This window comes from Marmota flaviventris, chromosome 1 (assembly GCF_047511675.1).
Source record: "Marmota flaviventris isolate mMarFla1 chromosome 1, mMarFla1.hap1, whole genome shotgun sequence".
Lineage (NCBI taxonomy): Eukaryota > Metazoa > Chordata > Mammalia > Rodentia > Sciuridae > Marmota > Marmota flaviventris.
Window position 1 is genome coordinate 152405067 of NC_092498.1, and position 21624 is coordinate 152426690.

Sequence of the window (21624 nt, forward strand, 5' to 3'; positions counted from 1 at the left end):
TTCTGTGGATGAAATTTCCTTTTCTGTAATTCTGTCAAATACAGTGTGTAAGGATAAGCTCATTGGAGGATTGGCCATCTTTTGTGCTATGGTTCTCAGATTCTGTGGTGTTTGGAACTTACAATCTGTTGCAATATCACCATGTTCTATAAAAAGTTAATTTGTCTATCATTATGCTTTTGAAAGCTATATCACCATTAGAAGAGAAACAGTTGTGATCACAAGGCAAGGAATACCAGCAGCCACCAGAAGATAGAATAATTCTTTTTAAGAGCCTCTGGAGGGAGTGTGGTTTTGCTAATACTTTTATATTAATCCTTTGTCATGATAATGAAAACATCTATAATTATGTAAGAATGTGTTTCTATTGTTTTAAGCTGTTATTTAGTAGCAATAAGAATCCAGCCTTTTTGTTGTTGTTGTTTTGTAAGTTAAATTGACCATATGACCGAACTGAATCATGCTAAGGTGGTAGGTTTTTATGAAATCTTTTTTTCTAAAACTAAGTGGAATACATTTTATTATTTGAAATGAGCAAAAGAGTAGGACTGACCTGATTGAAATTTATCAGACTTTTATGTATTTATTTATTTTAGATTGGCATATTTCTTTTTGGCTTCATGTTCTACTTGATCGAGAACATAAAATTTGCTGGCTTATGTTTATTTCACCTCTTATTATGAGTGAAAGTGTTTGTATGTTTTGGTGGTTTTGTCTTTTTGTTTCTAAATTGTAGGTACTGCTATTTGAGATTTCCTCCAATGTTTTTAACTTGGTCAATGTAAGGGGTACTGTAGCTTTCTTATATCTCTTGCTGTCTTAATTTTTTTCTTTTCCCAAATGAGAAATAACAGTTTGAAAAGTGGATATTTTCAAGGTCACAAAAAAATGAACTGTGTAAAAGTAGGAAAAATGGGAAGGAATGAAAAAGCCACCCAAGTGTGTGTTCTTGGTCTGTGGCCAATTGAATAAGGTGGTGAGTTTCTACTTGAATGATCTCTAAGGTGAGCTGTCATTTGTGTAGATAAAAACTTGAAACAAGTCTTAATTTGTCTATGTCCAGATAGAACTGTTTTTCATTTCTAATTTGTCTGAGTATTGTCACCATGGGTATTCATGGATCTCTGCACTTTTTACTGTGTAGTGTTCAGTGACATTGAAACCACAGTAAAATTTTCCTGTAACTTTAAAAAGATGTAACCAAAATATTCAATAGAACATAATACAGTCAGTATAATAAATAATATATCCCGCTGTTTAAATGGTTTCTAACCCTGTAAATAATGATATTTAAAATTTATTCTAAGGAATATGTGGCATATAGGATAGAAAATCTTCCCAAAAGTACCCATCTAATATTGTAGCAAAAACATCACTAATACATTTTTATAGTTATTTCTCAGTATTATTTATTAAATTCGTTCCTGGCATATCATTGTCACAGTTTTACTTCCCTGCCTAAGTTTTATAATATGTTAGCATTTTTTTTTTCTTTTTTAGGCAAGCACTCTACCACTGAGCCAGAACCCCAACCCTCACTTTAGATTTTAATATTATAATATTCTCAGGCATTTATCCATGTTCTAACACTTGGATGTAAGTCTTTTTATTTCAGTCACAATTTGGTAAGCATTCTATTATTTATTTATTTGTTTGTTTGTTTATTCTTCTCCATACTGGAAATGGAATCAAGTGGTGCTTTAACTACCAAGTTATAGCTTTATTTACTTATTTATTCATTTTATTTTGAGATAGGGTCTCATTAAGTTACCAAGCCTGTCTTGAACTTTCAATTCTCCTGTATTAGCCTTCTCAGTTTCCAGAATTACTGGCATGCACCATAACACATCGCTATAAACACTTTCTGTAATAATTTTCCCCAATAAAATTCTTTTCTGCAATTATATTGTTCATGAAATGCATTAAGGACTGCATCCTGTGCATGGTGTATTCTCACCCCCCACACACACATATCTTTTGGTACCAGTGATTGAACTCAATGCACTTAACCTTTGAGTAACATCCCCAGCCTTATTTTTTATTTTATTTAGGTACAGGGTCTCACCAGGTTGCTTAGTGCTTCACTGTTGCTGAGGCTGGCTTTCAAATCATGATCCTCCCTAGCCACTGGGATTACAGGCATATGCCTCTGTGCTCAGCCTCAATAAGTTTTAACTGGGTTTAATGAGAAAAAAAAAATGACTATCAAAGATCAATTTATGCAAATGATATCAGTTAGACAATGAAGATCATTTGGTTTGGATAATTGACCCCTAATGGTTCATGTACTATAGCTTGGTCCACAGGGTGTTGGATGTGGTGGAAATTTACAGGTAAGGCATAGTGAGTGTTGTTTAGTTCATTTGTAGAGTAAGGACTTGAAGGAAATTGTGGATCCCTTGTGGTATTTAAGTTTATTCTTTCCATGTTCTCCTGCCATAATGTGCTGCCTCGCCTCAGGCATAAATCTTAAATACCAATTACTTATCAACAAAAATCTCCAGAACTTTCATTCAAAATAAGATTTTTCTTTTTATTAGTTGAATATCACAGGTACATTTTAAAGTTAGAAAACCCTGACTAACAAATTGGGTGAGTCTGAAAGCCAAAGTCATGACCAAGTATCTTACATGTATTTGCAACACATTCATTAAAAGATACTTGTTCAAAGAATTGGATTTTAGTTTTGCTACACATGCTAATTTCTTCCAAATTAAAATAAAACAAACAAAAAAAAAAAACTCCACTGAATCCTAAGTCCCTCTCTCCAGGAATATAGATTAAATTGTTTTAATGAAATTTGGATTAGGGGAATTTGAAGAGCCTTTCAGGTGACTGTACACTTCAACCAGACTGGGAACCATTGGTTCACAGTTGAAAATGTACTAACTCTGTGTGGTTTCCATGTGTGTTGTGTGGATTTGCGCATTTTAGCCTTTTGAGGTGGTGGTTCTTAAAAAAGGGGGTTTTCATGTTGGAAAATAAATAAATAAATAAAAGGATGATTTTCTTACATACCCAGCTGTTAAAACAAACGGCTGATGGAGGAAATTTCTTTTCAGTAGATCTGTCTTGATCTCTTGTTTTCATACTAAGAAATTATTCCATGCAAAGAATTTCTAGGTTTAACATAGTTTAAAAATTATAAGTAGACTGCAAATAAAAAAAGGAATGAAAGAAGTTGCAGATATATTATGTATGTTATGTACATTTTAACTATTATTCCATAATCAGAAATAAACAAATGAATCATTTACCTTCATTTCCTAAACATAGCCCAAATCTATTTACCTGAACTTTTCCCTATTTTAAAAGAATCTTCAGTGTTCTCTTGGAAGTTTTTTAATAGTAAAAAGTAGTAAAGGATGTGAAGCTAAAAAGAATTGTGCTTCTATTAGAAAGTTATCGTTCTTCAGTTCCACAAATTCCTAGAAAAGTTGCATGATTATTGTGGCCTAGCAAAATCTTTGAGTTTTTGAGTCAGGCTGTAGTAATTCTGAATCTCAAACCTGGCTAGCTTCTTAGAACATATGGTCTTATAAAATTTTATAAATTTATAATAGTTACATAAATGTCATCTGAAAGAAAAGGAAAGGACTGGGGATGTGGCTCAAGCTGTAGTGCGCTCGCCTGGCATGCGTGTGGTCAAGGTTCCATCCTCAGCATCACATACAAATAAAGATATTGTGTCCGCCGAAAACTAAAAAATAAATATTAAAAATTCTCTCTCTCTCTCTCTCTTTCTCTCTCTTAAGAAAAAGAAAAGAAAAGGAAAAAGGATATGAACTGCAAAAATATTTCCAGTTTTTCATCCTCCCCTGTATCCAGGCCATTGACAATGTTCTTTTGTATTTGTTCTTATTGACAAGTATATGTTTGCCAAGACTTGAATCTAGAATGGCTTATATATTACAGCCAGCAAAATAGAGCAAGTATGTAAATGTACTGGTATAATGCCTACACCTAAAATGTCTTGAATTCTCCCTGATTTTTTATTGTAAAGCCTAACATCTCAAGGTGAAGAAGCTCAGATTAGGCTTAAGAAGGAGAAGATGCCACGTGAATGAGAATGAAAATGCCACAGTGGGCCACAGGGCTACCATATTAAGTAGCAGAGTATATGCCTAAAGGAGCCTAGATGAAATCAGAAGTATAGCCCAGCTAAACCCAGTCTAAATTGGGCTTACCCACTTACTGATCATTTTAATCCTGAATTATTCTGTGTGGGATAAATTCTAATATTTGATAGCTCATCAACAAATATACCCAATGGAAAAAGGGTGCCAGAATTTAATACATGCTGATTTCAAATTAACTGAGTAGAAATAGGAATGCAAGAAATACTAATTTTATTTTTCCTGATTTAATGTTGAAAGTCCTATTAAATGATTTTTAATTATGTAGACATGCATATATACATGAAAATATGTTACTAGTATTTAAACTCACATCATACTCTGTACCAAAACAAAACAAAACAAAACAAACAAACAGCAACAACAACAACAACAACAACAAAACAGACAACCATAGCACACATCTAGGGTAGAAGGCCCAATGGCAAAGTAAGAAATTTTAATCTCTTCTTTCACATCTAAATTTTAGTGTCAAATCATAGACAGATCTAAAGACATGAGGGTCCTTTCCCTTGAGTTCACGTAACACATTGTTTATAGTTTAATATCTGGAAGGAGTTGAATCTTACCAGACAGCAGTTGGGATACTTTGCCTGCCATTGGGGACTCTCATCTCATAGCACCCTGCTGTGTCTAATACAAATTTTTTATTTAAAATTTGGTTCAAAGAAGGGGATTTGAGAAGGAAAACATGTTTCCTCACCTCTGATAGGAATGGAGGTTTCATTTCATTTTCTGTGGTCATGGGAACCAGAATGCTCAGATACACACTTGCAATGTGGCAGTCATTTTCCACATGTGTTTAATCAGTTCAATCAATCTGATTTTCCTGCTTTTTTTAAAAAACATGTATCCATTTCCTTTCTTAGTTAAAATAACTGACCACCCTGCTCTGGAATTTCTTTTAATTTCACCCTTTATTTTAACCTTTGTATTACTTTTTTGATAAATTATAGGTCAGATAAACTTGGGCAAACCCAAGGAACTACCATATACTGGAAGTTTTAAAAACATGTCCTCAAAAATTAAAACTATTCCTGGTTTCATAGATTTTTTTTCTTACCAGGGATTGAACCAGGGATGCTTAAATATTAAATCATATCCTCAGCCCTTTTTTATATTTTATCTAGAGACAGGATCTCACTGAGTTACTTAATGCTTCACTAAGTTGCCGAGGATGGCTTTGACCTTGCCATCTTGATGCCTCATCCTCCCATGTTGGAATTACAGGCATGTGCTTCATAGATTATTTTGAGTTTTATGAATGAAGGTATGAAAAACTCTTGTATTGTTATTTGTATATTTTAATGGAGAAAGAATTCTTATTGCAACATGCTATAATAATAAAATGCATAAATTCTTTAGACATTTGAATTTGAATTTATCAGCAATATTTTTTATTTGGTTTTCTACTTCAATAATATTCATCAGCTTTCTTTGGACCATTGGCATTTGCATCACTAGAGAGCTTGATGCATATTCAAACCTAGACTGCACCCCAGAAATACAGAATCACAGTCTATTCTTTAATAAATTCTTCAATTCATGGTTGTACACATTAAAATTGAGAAGCACTCTTCTAACTCAGTATAAAATTCTCTTCTGAGAATTATGCATAATTTATCTTATAAAATATAAACATAACAATTAAGATATATATCCTGATGTTTGCCTTAATTTTGCATTTTATTTCATGGAAGTGTAGTATATAGACTGATGTTTTTGTTCCTTGTTTATTTTGTATTTATTTCATTCTCTTTTGAATGCATTTTCTTTCCTCAAAGATAGGTAATACATTAGAGTACACCACTCTGTTGAATTATTGAGGTCACTCTCCTATGTTAGAGCCAGTTCTTCTAACTCTCATTACAACTTGTGTCAAATTAAAATCATCAATTTATTACAACTTGTGACAAGTTAAAACTGTCAATTTATTACAACTTTTGTCAAATTAAAACTCTGCCAATCATGATCATAAGGTTGATGTTATATGTATTTATTCATTTTTATTTCAGGAACCATTAACATTTAGGGATGTGGCCATTGATTTCTCTGAAGAGGAATGGAAATACCTGAATCCTTCTCAGCAGAATTTATATAGAGATGTGATGTTAGAGATTTATAGAAGCCTGGTCTTTCTGGGTGAGCATAAATTTCCTTCTGAATCCCTAATTCATTATCAATAGTTATTTTTCTTCCTTTGTAGAATATATCTTGGCATCTTCCATTCCACATGATAAAATTTCAGATCCTTCTTTTTAGAATAAAGATCGGGCATTGGTGTAGAAAAGAAAATGTTAAAGATTTTTCTTTTTATGTTTAATCTATATTTTCTTTACAGTTTTGATAGTTCAAAGCAGTCCTCACAATCTAGAGACTGAAAATGCTTCCAAAGTATATTAGTGCTTCTCCCAGGAAAAACATTATAAATAAATAATTTTCTGGAATCTCCTGTTTTCTTTTCTTTTTTATTCCTAATGAGGACAACATTAAGAACCATCAGTAATTACAATGAGATTACCAAAATGTGTCATATTCCATTTTCCAATAAAGCCATCTTGCTGTATTTAAGACTGCCTTGGTCACTGTTCTGTCCCAAAAAATAACTGTAGAATTTGAAAGAAAATTGGCACTAACGATATATCCAAGTGGGTAGAAATCAATGAAAAAAATAATAAACTGTCAAAGAGGAAGCCACAGTTTAAAATTTTAATTGAGAAGCTAAAATTCAACAGAAATGCTTTATACAAACCTCGGTTTATTTATTTATTTTTTTTGCAATCAGTTAAGAGCATACTCTGCCCTGTATTTACCAAGCTTCCTAATTCTAGAAGCTCCTACTTGTTCTCCAATAATCTCACTACATTAAAATTAACAAAGTACTCCCTAATGCCTTTGAGGATTTGCATTATCTGACAGAAGTTTATTGATCTTCCCGGGGTGGGGGGTGCACGGGGGTGTCACTAGAAAATCTGTGCATATGTCTGAATAATTCTAAGTTAATCCATTGTAATACATAATATTGTACAACAGTTTCTCTAAAGTTTACTCAAATTTTTTATCAGAGCTTTTTATACAGGCTTATACTGCATTTTCTTTAAAATATTTTTGCCATTTTATTAATCAATGATTCACAATGCCTGTTCCTTGTGGCTATATAAGTATAGCTGAGAATTGTAATTTAAAGATAATTTTTTTAAGTAATATTTATTATTAAAATTTTTGTGGGTTAAATTTTCTATTATTCTTGTGTCTCTTTCTGAGTTCCACTCTAAAGTAGCTTCAGTGTTGTTCAGTACATTTTCTCACATTGGTGATGTTTTTTTTTTTTTTTTTTTTTCATTTTTATACCCATATGTTATAACTGAATACAAATATTCATGACTTCTTGCTTTAGGAAAATATTAAGTAAAATGAAAATGCACATAATCCATATGCCTATTTTCAATTAAGTTATATATGCTTTTACAGACTAGTGTAAATATTATCCCTGTTTTGTTTATGATTTATATATAGTACTTTGATTGTTTACTTTGTTTATTTGACTATTCATATTTTCTAAATTTTATTATACAAATACATATAAATGTGTATGGGTACGGCATATTGAAATCAGGGTTGCTATAATACTGAGATACATCTCCAGTTTTATAATTTTGAAACAGATTCTTGCTACGTTGCTGAAGCTGGTTTTATGTTTCCATTTCCCTTTCCCTGCCTCAGCCTTCCCAGCAGCTAGAATTACTAGCATATTCATCATCTCTACATAAATGAATTTGTTCTTTTATGAAGGATTAAAACATTAGCATTTCAAAGGTAGCTTACAAAGATTTCCACAATTCTGTTTATCTTTTATATATTTTTCAAATTTTAATTTTGACCAAAACCATTAACTAACTTACTTATACTTAAACCTACAGTCTTACATTCAAATTGTTTTGTAACATATTTCTAGAAAGTTTATTTTTACACAAAAATAAAATTTGTTTAACCCCAAAACAAGTGCTCACGTGTCTGTCACCCTTCCATCTCAGACACCATTCCTTCTTGCTTGCCCTAAAATTGAGTTTTTTTACATATGTCTTACTCATCTAACTTCATGTTGAAATAAAACTGTTGAATATTGTAGCTTTCATTATTTTTATATCAGGATACATTTTCTTTATTTTGAATGTTTAGTTATTTATGTACCCTGGATACTCCATACAACTTTTTAAGTAACTTATTTTTTCCTGCTAAAATAATATTGAGTGTTTGATAGTTGTTTTGTGTTATTCTTAGCTTATTAAATCACTTTGTGTGGTATAGGGCCTTTTTTCTTCTACCATGGATACTTAACAACTGAGCCACATGCACAACCCTTTTTAATTTTTATTTTTGAGACAGAGTCTTGCTAAGTTTCTAAATCTGGCTTTGAAGTCACATTGACGAATTTTTGGTTACAAATTTCCTTTGGAGTCCCAACTAATTATAATAGAAAAAATTCCAGTATTTAATAACTATTAACATTTTTTATGTTCTTTTTACCTGGTCCCTTTGGGATAATATTTCCATAAACTATTGAAAAGATTCTCTTTCTTTTTTTTTTTTTCTTTTTTTTTTTTTTTTTTTTGGTGGTATAGTGAATACAACTTGGGGGCACTCAAACACTGAGGCACGTTGATTGCCAGCCCTATTTTGTACTTTATTTAGAAACAAGGTCTCACTGAATTGTTTAGCACCTCACTGTGGTTGAAGTTGGCTTTGGACTCACAGTCCTCCTATCTCACCCACCTAAGCCACTGGGATTACAGGCATGCACCACCACACCCAGCAAGATTGACTCTTAATGTAATTGACTCTTAATGTAATAATACTTTTTTAAATTTTCTATTCCCTGTTTACTATTCCAATACTATTTTGTTCCTTCCTTTGCATTAATTGGGGATGGATGTCCCCTAGTATTACTTGGTTGCTTTCAATCATGTTGAATTCTTTCAGTGTTTGCCTTCTATACTTGGAACATATGATTTGCGCTACACGTGTACTTATTACTATTGTATTCTAGAAATTGGCCACATTTATCATTATATAATATTCTAATTTGCCTCTAATTATTTCTTATATTATCATCTGCATAATTTTGAATGTAATATTCTTTTCATCCTTTTTGTTTTAGTATATTTTTGACTTTATATCTAAAGGAAAACTCCTGTAGACTTAGATCTGACATAAGTACATATTTTTAGGTTTAATCTTGTTGGTTATATTATGTGTTCTGATTAGTTTTTTATAATAATTTATTTGTACTTAAATTACTGATGAGGAAGAATTTACTACTGTAGCTTTTGAAGTTTGGCTTATTTCTTATAGTTTTTCCTACTTTAAAAAAAAAAAAAACACTTTAATTTGTGGTTCATATATTTTTTTAGAGTAATGTTTTGATACCTCCCTATTTTTCTTTATATCTTCTATTACAAATGTTTTCATAAATTTGAAGTCACATAAAAGTTCTTCAAAGACGCTACAATGAGTTGAGCATAATGTTTTCATGTTCATGTATGAATCATGACCAGTGTAACTCTACATCATGTACAACCAAAAGATTGGTAAATTATTCTCCATGTATGTATGATATGTCAAGTTACATTATACTGTCATGTTAACAAAAATGAACAAATAAGAAATGAAATTACTTAGTTTGCACTTTATTCTAAACTGAACTAACTTTGGTTTCTTATAAAAATCGGTGACTTTACATGTCTTGTCATGATTTGTTATTGATATCATAGCTGTTTTTTATAATCTATACCAATTAACAGAGATTTATGATAATTTCTATGCTTTGGTCTTTTAAATTCTGTAGCAGAATTGAATGTTTTATGCACCACCATGACAGTAAAATGGAATTTACATTTGTGTATACTTTGCTTTTCTCCTTTTATAAATACTGTTTTGTAAAATTATTTTATTGAAAGAATTTCCTTTAGTGTTTCTCTTAGAACAGGTCTAAAAGTGAGGAAATTTTTGACCATTTACATATCTTGATAACCTGTATGTTTCTTTAGCTTCAAAAAATAGTATTTGTGTATACAGAATTCTAGATTAGTGTCTTTTGTCTTTAAACACACATGACTGAATGCTCTAATTCCTTTCTGGAAGACTTCTGCTAAGAATTCAGCTATTAAACAAATAGAAGTATCTTTATAGATGACTCATTTATTTTTCTGGGTTCTATCAAAAATTTTTCTTGAAGAGTTTTAAAAAGTTGAGTATAAATGCTTTATCTTGAATCTTTTAATTAAGATTGTTAAATTTGATATTTTTTCTCCCACATTTCTAATTTATCAGACATTGTTTCTTAAAGAATATTTCTAATACAAAATTTTCCATTTTTATATTGCTAATGTTTTTTAAACTAAATTTCAGTCACTTTTCTTCATTGTTAATTAGTTTGTTAATTATCAATCAGTTGGTTACTTGGCATTCTTTAGATAATTAACAACTCTCAATTTCCCAAATGTCAATTTATAGTGTTATATAGTGTCTCTGCTTGAGTCAGTTTTCTCTTTTTTTGTGTGTGTTGTTAGTTTCATTGATGTTTTTCCACTTAAAATCCCTTTAAAAATACATGATTATAGTCATTTTGCAAAAGGTTTGAAAGTTACTAAATAAACAAAAATTGGTTAGATGCAATGATACATAACTGTAATTTTAGATAATTTGGAGGCTAAGGCAATAGAATTGCAACTTTAAAATGAGCTTCCCCATCTTTCTGACATCCTGTCTCTAAACATACAAAAATGTATATATAGAAAGTCTATGGATGTAGTTCAGTGATAAAACACCCCTGTGTTTTATTTTAAGTTACATTTCCCCCAAACATAAAAGAAAAGAAATGAAGGAGAAAGTCATTTTCTGCAACATTTGAGTCACATGTGGAATCTGAAAAAGTTGGACTGAGAGGCTGTAATTTGATAGTGTTGTCACAACATAGTCAAAGTTTGAGTGTTGTGTTCCTGTGAAATCTCAAGATCATTTTGGAAGTGCTCACAAATTTGTTACCATTTCAGTGTGGATTTTGTATATTTCTTTAGTAATAATGGGCTTAGATTATACTGCTTATGTATATTTTCCTGACCTTGGTAAAATTTTATATATTTGCAGAGTATATTCTCCACAGTCTAATAAGTGGAATAATTTGTTATTTTAATTTCTTTCAGGAATGTCTCCTCATCAAATGCTAGAAATTTCAGCAGAGCAAGGAATAAACTATTTATGGCAAACCATGAAAAATGGAAGGTATGGAAACTATGACAATAAAAATTTACTTTTAAAGAAGGAATGGAAAGTTGTGGGACAGAGGGAAGGTCAGTAATTTATCTTAATGAACGTAACAAATGCATGATGATTATTTAAAATGAAGTCAACTTGTTTATGTTATTATATAACATCTCATTATTATTTAAAATGAAGTCAGTTTATGTTATTATATAACATCTCAGAAAACTCCTCAAAGTGACAATATGTGTCAAACCACGTATATAAGCAACATTTCAGGCCATTATGAAACTATCTTCAAAATACCTTCAGAAAAATAATCATTCAGCAATTCTCTCAGCTTTAAAAATATGATTAGAAATATTTATTTTAATAAAAAATCAAAACAATGATTAAATACTGATTAATTAGTTATTTTTAAAAATGATTACTAATCTGTACTTGAGGGCACACATTAGACTAATGTCTGCAAATTATTAATATAATACTGCAGTACTCCAATCTGAAAATTGTATGATGTGATAAAAAAGTAATTTTCTACACAGAATAGGTGAATTGTTTCTGTTTTAAACAAACCTATAGTATTTCCACTTACAGACATGGAAAACACTCAGATTATGGAAAAATGGTAGAATAACAGCAAGTTTCACTAGTATGTTTCAGTTGACAAGAACTATTCAGTAATCAAATATTTTTTTAGGTGGAAGTTTGATAATCATTGCTTTTTAAATGAGACAAGAATTAAAGAAGAAGAAGAAGAGAAGCAACTAGGTCTTTCTAGAAAACACCAAATAAGTGCACTCCTTATCTGTCATGGATAACAATTCAAGCAAAGAAAAGGCTCAAGGAATTCTTGGCACAATGCTCCCAGAATATCCAGAGTCCTTGTGACCTATAGGTCTGCATCAAGCCCCAAAAGCAGACTTGAGGGCCTTATTAAAATACTGGGAAGGCTTCTGAGATAAGTCTGGGCGCAAGTGAAGAGGTAGAAAACACTTCTGGGTAAGGAGTAGCAGGATGGGTGTTGGGACAGATTAGGGGAGGTGAAAGACTAAAGCTTGTAAATCAGAAAATTCTGCAGAAAATTAAAACCACCATACTTAGCAGGTAAGGTGACCTTTGAAGGAGGCATGGCTCACCATCAACCATCTCCCCTGTAGGGAACAGTGTTCCAATCTCTCTTTGGCATATCATGAGTTTTTCTACACTTTCAGAAGCACATTTTTTTAAGACACTCCATTCTTGGACTCTCCCTGACTTTTGATAATTTGAGTCAAGGGCATCTATAAATTCATTTATAAATTAATTCCACTGGAAATGATCATGATGTGCATTCAGTGCTATTTAAAGGCTCATAAGTTAGCAAAATCCTCCATCTGATTGCTTCACTTCCCATAGCAACAACACCTTCAATAGAACTCCAAGTTGGAATCTGAAAAGATTTGCATATTTCATGGGGTTTTTTTTTTTTGGTTGTTGTTGTTGTTATTTGTTTGTTTGTTTTGTAGGATGGGGTTTGCTCTTATACATAGGAAGGAAAACATTTGAAGTGTCAAATCCAGAAACTTCCTGGATCATATCCATGTGTCCAGTAAGCTTAATACTGTTGTTATGAGATTCTTCTGAAGCCATAGCCCTAATTATCTGGCCATCCCAAGGAATGTGCCTTCAACAAATGCAAAGTGTCTTCTTTCTCATTTTGGTTAGCTAGTTAAACATAGGGATTTTTAGCAAGAGTCATAGTGATAGTGATTTTTGCTAGAAAGTTAAGAATGTAACACAGAAAGGCAACTGAGAGAAAAGCACTGTGGTTACTAAAGGTTTTGGCCAAGACACCAGCTGGCTTGTCCACCAGGAGGGGCCAGAACTTGAAAAGAGCCAAGGTGTGCAGCACATGTACTCATTCTGGTAAAGGAAAAAGCCTGATTCAGATGGACATGTGGATTGGCAACCACTGGGGCTAGTTAGGGAGGAGGTGGCCTTTACAAGGGTGGACTTGAGACATAATAGTATACTCCTGGGCACAGCTCAAGGGGTTAACATTGTGTCAGCATGACACAGCAAATGGAGTGTTTCACCTCCCACCCAGATCTTAGGCATTTTATCCTCCAGGGTTAGAAAACTACTGCTTTCTAGTCACCGGAATTTTGAAACTGACTGAATCCTTAGGCACTCAACAGTTACTAGTGTACTCTCTGACAAAAGGCAGAAGAGAGTGCCATCACTGCAAACAACTGAAGTCCAAAAGCAACAACTGTCATTGGGATGGCCTCATAGCCTGCTGGGGAAAGAAATGTATATGAAGACACTGGTATCTGACCAATGCCCTCAGTTCCTATCACATTTCTCTTCAAGTAAAAGACTTTATCCTTTCTTACTCCAACTGCAAAAAAAAAAAAAAAAAAAAGGAAGCTCTGTTCATACAATCCTCCCCATATATTCACCTTGTCTTTGGAAAAAAGCATTGCCTGGTGCTTCTTTCCAATAGAACCTCTCTCCGGGTTGCAGACTAGGACAGGAGAGCATGGTTACCATATAGCAAAACTGCTTAGTCCTTAGGAAAGTAACCAAGATACTTGCAAAACATTCTTTAATTATGGGAACAAATTTTTTGTTTGTTTTTGTTATAGCAGCATATAAACTGTTTCTGTGATTATTGTGCATCACAGACCTGGCTATGTTCCAGGATGTTGAAGGCAGGAGGCACTCAACAGTTATTAGTGTAGTGTCTGACAAAAGGCAGAAGTGAGTGCCATCACTGCAAACAACTGAAGTCCAAAAGCAACAACTGTCATTGGGATGGCTTTAACCTGATTACTCAGAAATAATAATCCACAGTGGTAAGAAAGACTCTGAAAATTATTGATGTTTTTGTTCTTAAAGCCAATGTAATATGGGGTTGTTCTTTCCAGGGGCCAAACCCAACAGTGTGTGTGTGTGTGTGTGTGTGTGTGTGTGTGTGTGTGTGTGTGTGTTTTCTTGCATGAAAGAAAACAGTATTTTAATTTTCCTGATTGGGCAACCCAGTCATGCACAGCTTTCCAATACTTCAGTCCCTACAGGAAGGGCATGCAATCATCTTCCAACTCAAAAATCAGTTTTTCTTCCTAATTTGTGTAAAGCTTTCATAAAAGTTTCTCTGACACGTTTTTAGTGGCAGTATAATACTAACTACCACATGGTATTACAACATGCAACACTGTTTAAATGTGGTTTTCACAGATTCTCGTTTATAAAGCACTCTTTGGTGGAAGACAATTAGTTTGAGTAATTCAGAGTGGATGTCACAACAGTATTTCAAAGAGAAGAGGGAGGATGGTTGAATTGAATAGCATTTCATTTAGAAAGGAACATGGCAGGAGCATCTGCTGGCATCACAGTGTGAATAGAAAATAAGAGCATCAAAATCCTTCATCATATACCCTTCTGAAGGCCAATAGTGAATTTAATTGACATCACAGGGACACAATGCACCACACAGACAAGCTAGCTCTCTGGATGGTGGAGGGTAGGATATTTTCTCCTCAGAGTAAGTTTACAACAGTGTTTTTGTGTTTTAACCCAGGAAAAAGGCAGCCAAGCCCTTCATGACATTGCTCATACTCCAGACTCAGTGAGTTGCTGAAACTCCAGTGGATCTCTTCTAGTTCAGATGAATTTCTAAGGTGGAAATCAGCTAAAGTATCTGCAATTTTTTTTTTCTCTAAGAGTATGCTACATCTTGTCAAGAGTTTTCTGTTTCCAAAGTCTTCTTTCAGTTCTGATCACAGGTTTTTATTTAATGCAAGACTGTTAGTTTTTGATATAGAGGGACTGTTAAAACTGCTTTTCTGGGGTTGGGGTTCTGGCTCATAGATAGAGTACTCACCTAGCATGTGTGAGGCACTGGGTTCCGTCTTAAGCACCACATAAAAATAAAATAAATATATTGTATCCACCTACAACTAAAAAAATAAAAGTTAAAAAAAAATTCTGCTTTTACTTGACACAGATTAGAAGGTCTGCACTGCCAGAAATGTTAAGTTCAGATGTTTTACAGCTTTGAACACTGGACTAAAGAATTACTATGAGTGGTATAATGCTAGTTTTTTTTTTTTTGTTTGTTTGTTTTTGGCTTTTCAGGGCCCAGAGTCTATCACCTTGTGTCACTTCATTTATTTTATTATCATGACTGTATGGTTCAGGTTTCTGCTTATCTTGATTCTCCACACTGTTTTTTGCAATGTCACCAACGACTGAAAAAAGTCTGTGGAAGGCTAGTGCTGCTTATTGTGCTCCATTCTTCTGGCCCTTATTTTTTTCTGAATATAGTCCCTCTACAACTAGAGATTTGTTTATTTCATGACTAAAAACTGCTGCTGTGGCCTGACTCCTGAGCCGAGCCTACATATTGGACCCAAGAATTGGTCTCAGCTTCATTCATTTTTAATGATTCATGATATAGTGGCCTATCAGAGTGCCCATTCAAACAATGGTAGGCTTTATAGCTAATGGCAACAGCAGCCTCTTCATTTTCATACATACCCAGAAATTCTTTGATAATGACAACACTTGGGGTGCTACCATCTGGAAGGAAAAGATCATGGTGATGAAAACCAGCATCCATAAAGAGTTTGGCATCATGTACCTTTTTATTCAGAAAAATAATGGCAGTAACATTGTGAGTCTTAAAATATAGAATATAATTCTCAGGAGAATGTTGTGGATCTTGCATGAAGTCTGCAGAAGGCAATAAGGTGGTCTGGTACTAGCCAATTTAAATCTCTATTTTCTGATCTTTCATAGTGTTTGTACTCATCAATGTCAAATGTGTTGAAATTTAAGAAGCCATATTGTTTTGTCTTCACTGCATGAGAATAGTTGAGAAGAATAATATAAAAATTGCAACTTCCATAGGCAGCATATTTGAAAGAAATGGAAGGGGTGTTTCCAAAGATTAATATTCTGTTTCCATTTTCTGGAGTTTTCCCCTAAAAATAGAACCATATAATATCTGAGTAAGAAAACAGCAGTAGCTTGTTTTCTCTGATTGAAGCTAGTAAAATTAATAATTCTCTTCCTTATCATTGTAATGGACTTAAATTTATTATTTATGTTGCAAAAATATCTGTAAATCAGTGCTGGATTGAGTGGTTTCAAATCTTCTTTGAAGTTCTCATATTTGAGTTCATTGTCTATACTGAAATAATATTCATTCGACACACTCTTTGGTCTGCTGTAGACAATAACAAAACAAAGCATTCAGGAATGTCCAGGTACAGGTTGTCCTAGAGTTCCAGGCAGTGCAGGTCTTGCAATGTGTAGCTGTAGCTCTTCTGTATATTGGGCAAGTCTGACCATCAGTGCCGTGAACAGGGGGTACATCAGCCCGACTCAGCAGTGGATCAATCCTCTGCTTCATGGAGTTGGCTGTGGCCCTTCATGGAGCCATGACCATGGCCCAAAGCATATGCATGCTCAACAAGGCCCCCACCAGCATGAAGCAGGTGCTAGTGGGTGAGGTGTGTGTGGCAGTGCTGTGGGGACGTGAAACTTCCCCTGTAAACAATAGGATAAAAAATAAAGAACACATTTCTGACTGTGATCAATCTCATTCTTATTTTACAAAAAGACTGATGAGTAGTTTTTTTCTTGTGCCAAAATATGGAATTTTAATGAATGTGGGAAGATTTGTACTTACCTACTACTGCTTAAGATAAATTCAGATATAGATAATTAGAGAGATCTCTACATTTATGATAAATCATTCAAGATCTGTTAACAGGTCTGTACCCTAAGTAATTAGCACTATATTTATTTTTGTGTAAATCAGTATAATTCTGTGAAACTCATCAAAATTTAATGCTTTTTTTTTTAAGTCCTAGAAAACATCAGTGCGACCATTTAAAAAAGAAGGTTTATGAACACAATAAAAGTGAGAAAGTTTTTCATAAAGGCTCAAAATGTATCCATCCAAACTTTCATATCCAAGAAAAGAATTATCAATGTAAGGAATGTGAAAGAGCTTTAAATAAAATTGAAAGCATTACTGTACACCAGAGAATTCATACTGGAGAGAAGCCCTACAAGGTTAAAAAGTATTTCAAAGCATTTAAGGATTCCTCAACCCTTTATCATAACAGTGATATACCCTACATAAGTAAAGAATGTGACAAAGGTTTTACTCAAACCTCAATGATTACTAAACACCATAGGATTTTCTGTGGAGAGAGACGAAAGAAATGTAAGGAATGTGGCAAAGTCTTTAAGTGTCATTCAAAACTTATTAAAAACTGCAGTATTCATACTGGAGAGAAGCCCTACAAATGTAAAGAATGTGGCAAAGCTTTTAATAGAAGACCACACCTTATTCAACAACAGAGAATTCATACCAGGGAGAGACCATACAAATGTAAACAATGTGGCAAAGTTTTAAATCAAAGATCAAACCTTTTAGTTCACCAGAGATTTCATACTGGAGAGAAACCATACGAATGTAAAGGATGTGGTAAAGCTTTTAATATTAAACAAAGCCTTATTGTTCACCAGAGAATTCATACTGGAGAGAAGCCCTACAAATGTAAAGAATGTGGCAAAGCTTTTAATCAAAGAACACACCTTTCTCGTCACCAAAGAATTCATACTGGAGAGAAGCCATACAAGTGTGAAGAATGTAGTAAAGCTTTTAATCGAAAATCCTACCTTATGCATCACCAAAAAATTCATACTGGAGAGAAGCCATATGGATGTAAAGAGTGTGGCAAAGCTTTTAATCAACCATCACACCTTACTCGTCACCAGAGAATTCATACTGGAGAGAAGCCATACAAATGTACAGAATGTGGCAGAGCTTTTGCTCTCAAGAAAACCCTTATTGATCACCAGAGAATTCATACTGGAGAGAAGCCATACAAATGTAAAGAATGTGGCCAAGCTTTTAATCGAACATCACAACTTACTCAACACCAGAGAAATCACACTGGAGAGAAGCCATACAAATGTAAAGAATGTGGCAAAGCTTTTAATCGAGGATCACATCTTAATCAACACCAGAGAATTCATACTGGAGAGAAGCCACACAAATGTAAAGAATGTGGCAAAGCATTTAATCAAAGATCACGTCTTATACAACACCAGAGAATTCATACTAGAGAAGACATAAGAATGTAAAGATTCTTACATTCCTACATTCTTACTTTGCAAAGTCTTATAGGTCACCAGAGAATTTATACTGGAGGGAACCCATACAAATATAAAAAATGTGGCAAAACTTTTAGTCAAATTTCCAGCCTCAATGTTGACCAGAAAATTTATACTGGGGAAGAGCCATACAAATGTGAAGAATGTGGCAGAGTTTCTAAGTATGTTTCAAGTGTTATGAAGCACCAGGGAATTCATACTTGAGAATTTTTGAAAATCTATAAAATGAAAAGTCATTTAATGTGCAATCACACCTTATTGATCACCAAAGATTTTATACTAGAAAGACAACTTACTGTACTAAAACGAAATGTGGCAAAGTTTTTAATTAAAACTCACCATTGGAAAATTATTAGACAATATAGTAGTGATTATACCCCACAAATGTAAACAATGTGACAAATCTTTTAATGAAGGTTCACGTCTTTAAAAATCTCCACAGTTTGAGTATTAAAGAGAAGCCCTATAAATACCAATGATACATCAGAGCTTTAGTCAATTTTTTTTAAAAAAGCATACTCCATCAAAACCTAATGCATACAATGTGTGCATCTGTAACTTGCATGCCTTGCATATCAGCAAAATATACATTATTGAGGAAAATTTTGATCTATGAGAATTATAGCAAGGTGTTATATTGCATATGCTTCTGAATATAATAATTTTCAGGGAGATTATGTATTAATTGAGAATGTGATATTACTTTTATAGTTGCTTAAAATTTAATTGGCATAACTAGTTAATGTGATAGAAATAAAGAAATTCTTAGATAACACTATGGTACAGACTGTCAGGAGCTGCCCTGGATGCAGATCCCTTCAATTCCTGATGCACCAGGTTCTGAACAATTACTGTATTTAGTCTGGCATGGTAGTCTCAAGTCTCAGTAAATTTGGAGTTCCCCCAGCTAGGATAAAAGGTGTGCCTCCAGGAGTAGGTGTTACCCACTGAGGTTGAGCTACACTCAAATGTTCCTTTGTAATTAATCCTACCCCTTTGTTCTTTTGGGGATAGAATGTTCCATGGAACTTCTCCTTGTGTATCTCCTATATAAGAATAAATAATTCCACTGGCTCTCTGTATCCATGGACCTTTAAGGTTGGAGAGCCATCACAGACTCTGAGAAGTTACTACTGTGTGCTTGTGTTTTTTGTCATTTTCTTAAGTTATTGGAATAGTCAAATTTTGTGAAGCCAGAATTGGGTCTCCAGTTAGGGTAGATGGCAATAAATGGAGGCCCCATTGGGATTCCAGCATAAATTTTAGAAATTTAGTGGGTTTGGTGTTTTTCTCCAGAAGTTAAGCCCACTTAGGATTTCAGGGTATTATCAGTTAAGATGGAGAAAATAAGTGAATTAGAAGAAAAACAATGTAACATTAAACTTATAATATCTGGATTTTTTTTTTTTTTTTTTTTTTTTTTTTTGTCCTTTAGAAACAGCAAAATTTTTTATTTTCTGCAACTCTGGGGAAAATAAATAGACATAAAAAATGAGAAATTAGAAAATTCAAAGTACCACAGAAATTAAGATAAGGAATATGTTGCTAAGTTTTTCCCTCTTCCATGGGAAAAGTTGTTTATATATATATATATATATATATATTTTAATTTTTATATTTTGAAATATTAGGTAAAGATTTTCTGGGTTATATGTCAGGAATCCACACTTGGAGAGTGAGAAAACAAAAGAAAAGCTGTTTTTTGTTGTTTTTGTTTTTGTTTGTTTGTTTGTTTAATGGTAAGATTGTTACGGGGTGGGGGAGGTGTGGGTTTTTCTACTTTTAAAGAGGCATTTTTTTTCCAGCTGTTTTGGGGCAGATGCAGGGCTTTGACCGCTGCCCCCTGTGGTGCCGCCAGATAATTCTGCCACTTGAAAATGCTAGTTTAACTGGGCACACGTTGCCTTAGAATTTGGTAATGGTGGCATCATCTGCTGAGGGGCCCATTTTTTATGTTAAAAGAGTTTTTGAGATGCTCCCAGGAGAGTGAGCACTAAGTAAACAAAATGCAGGGAGATGGTCCTTTGAGAGAAGACTATCCACTTACCCTGGCTCCGGAGCTCACAGAGTGGGAAATGACAAAATTTTGGCATGGCCATCCAAGCACAGACCCACTAGCACCAGCATAAACTGTTGGCACTTCCCTGGCTGTATCCCAAGTAGGAACAGACCAGGTAAGACCTGGACATCTGGGGAAATTTGGGGAACAAACATAAGGGCGAGGTCACAGGGCAAACCCAAGCTGGAGTCAGCAGCGGCAGCCATGACCATCAGCCCCGCTTCTCCTGCCTCATGCCAACTGGCCCATCAGCCAGGGGAATACAAGGTCACCGCTTCAACCTCCTGGACCCTGGGGGAATGGCGAAGTGCCACAAGATGTGGGTCGCAGAGGGACTACAGGTAGGGGAAGGCAGACTGATTGAAGGGAGTATGACACATTGGGGAAGTTTCCAGGGCACTTACACCGAGCAGGACCCTATGGTGGGCAACAAGCCCAGCCCTCACAGGGTGAATGTGGATGCAAAGCCCACCCCAGTAGGGAGAACCCATGTCTTGACTGCCAAAATGTCAGGTGCAGCCATAGCTGCTGGCAATGGCCATGCCCACTAGCCATATGCTGTTTTCTCACCATGACAACCACTGGCAAAATCAGACAGTACATGCCAAGCTACCATGGGGTTTGGCCAGGACTGCTGGTAATTGCACATGCGTATACACAAAGTTTCAAACAGAGCCTCGTGGTATATTCTGGTTACGTGCTTTTACAAAAAAAAACAAAAAACAACAACAACAAAAAAAACTCTGTAGCCACATGGAGAGAGAAATTTGGCAGATAAGTCCCACCTTTAGCAGTCTTCCCATTGTTCATTTCATTGTCACCCAAACAGGGCTTTTTGGTCCTGGCTTGCAACCCTTAACCTATACTTTCTGTTTCACACAGGGCTGCTCCCGAAGCTACACAGAGCCTACATTTTACTTAAGAATGCCCATCTGTAAATACTAACAAAAGATATCCTTTTCAGGCAAAATTTAGTTGCACGTTCCTGCC

At 34.2% G+C, this 21624-nt stretch overlaps 1 protein-coding gene and 1 pseudogene across 1 annotated transcript in view; one reads left to right on the forward strand and one right to left on the reverse strand.

Moving 5' to 3' along the window:
• LOC114081962 (zinc finger protein 723-like) overlaps positions 1–19705 on the forward strand; it is a 61248-nt gene extending 41543 nt beyond the window's left edge. The window contains exons 4-6 of the mRNA XM_071617724.1: positions 6152–6278; positions 11339–11417; positions 17255–19705. Coding sequence (XP_071473825.1) covers positions 6152–6278; positions 11339–11417; positions 17255–18545 — 1497 coding nt within the window. The 3' untranslated portion in view covers positions 18546–19705. The remainder of the gene's footprint in view (positions 1–6151; positions 6279–11338; positions 11418–17254) is intronic.
• On the reverse strand, positions 15375–16797 carry LOC114082222 (dual specificity protein phosphatase CDC14B pseudogene; annotated as a pseudogene).
• Positions 19706–21624: the final 1919 nt, after the last annotated feature.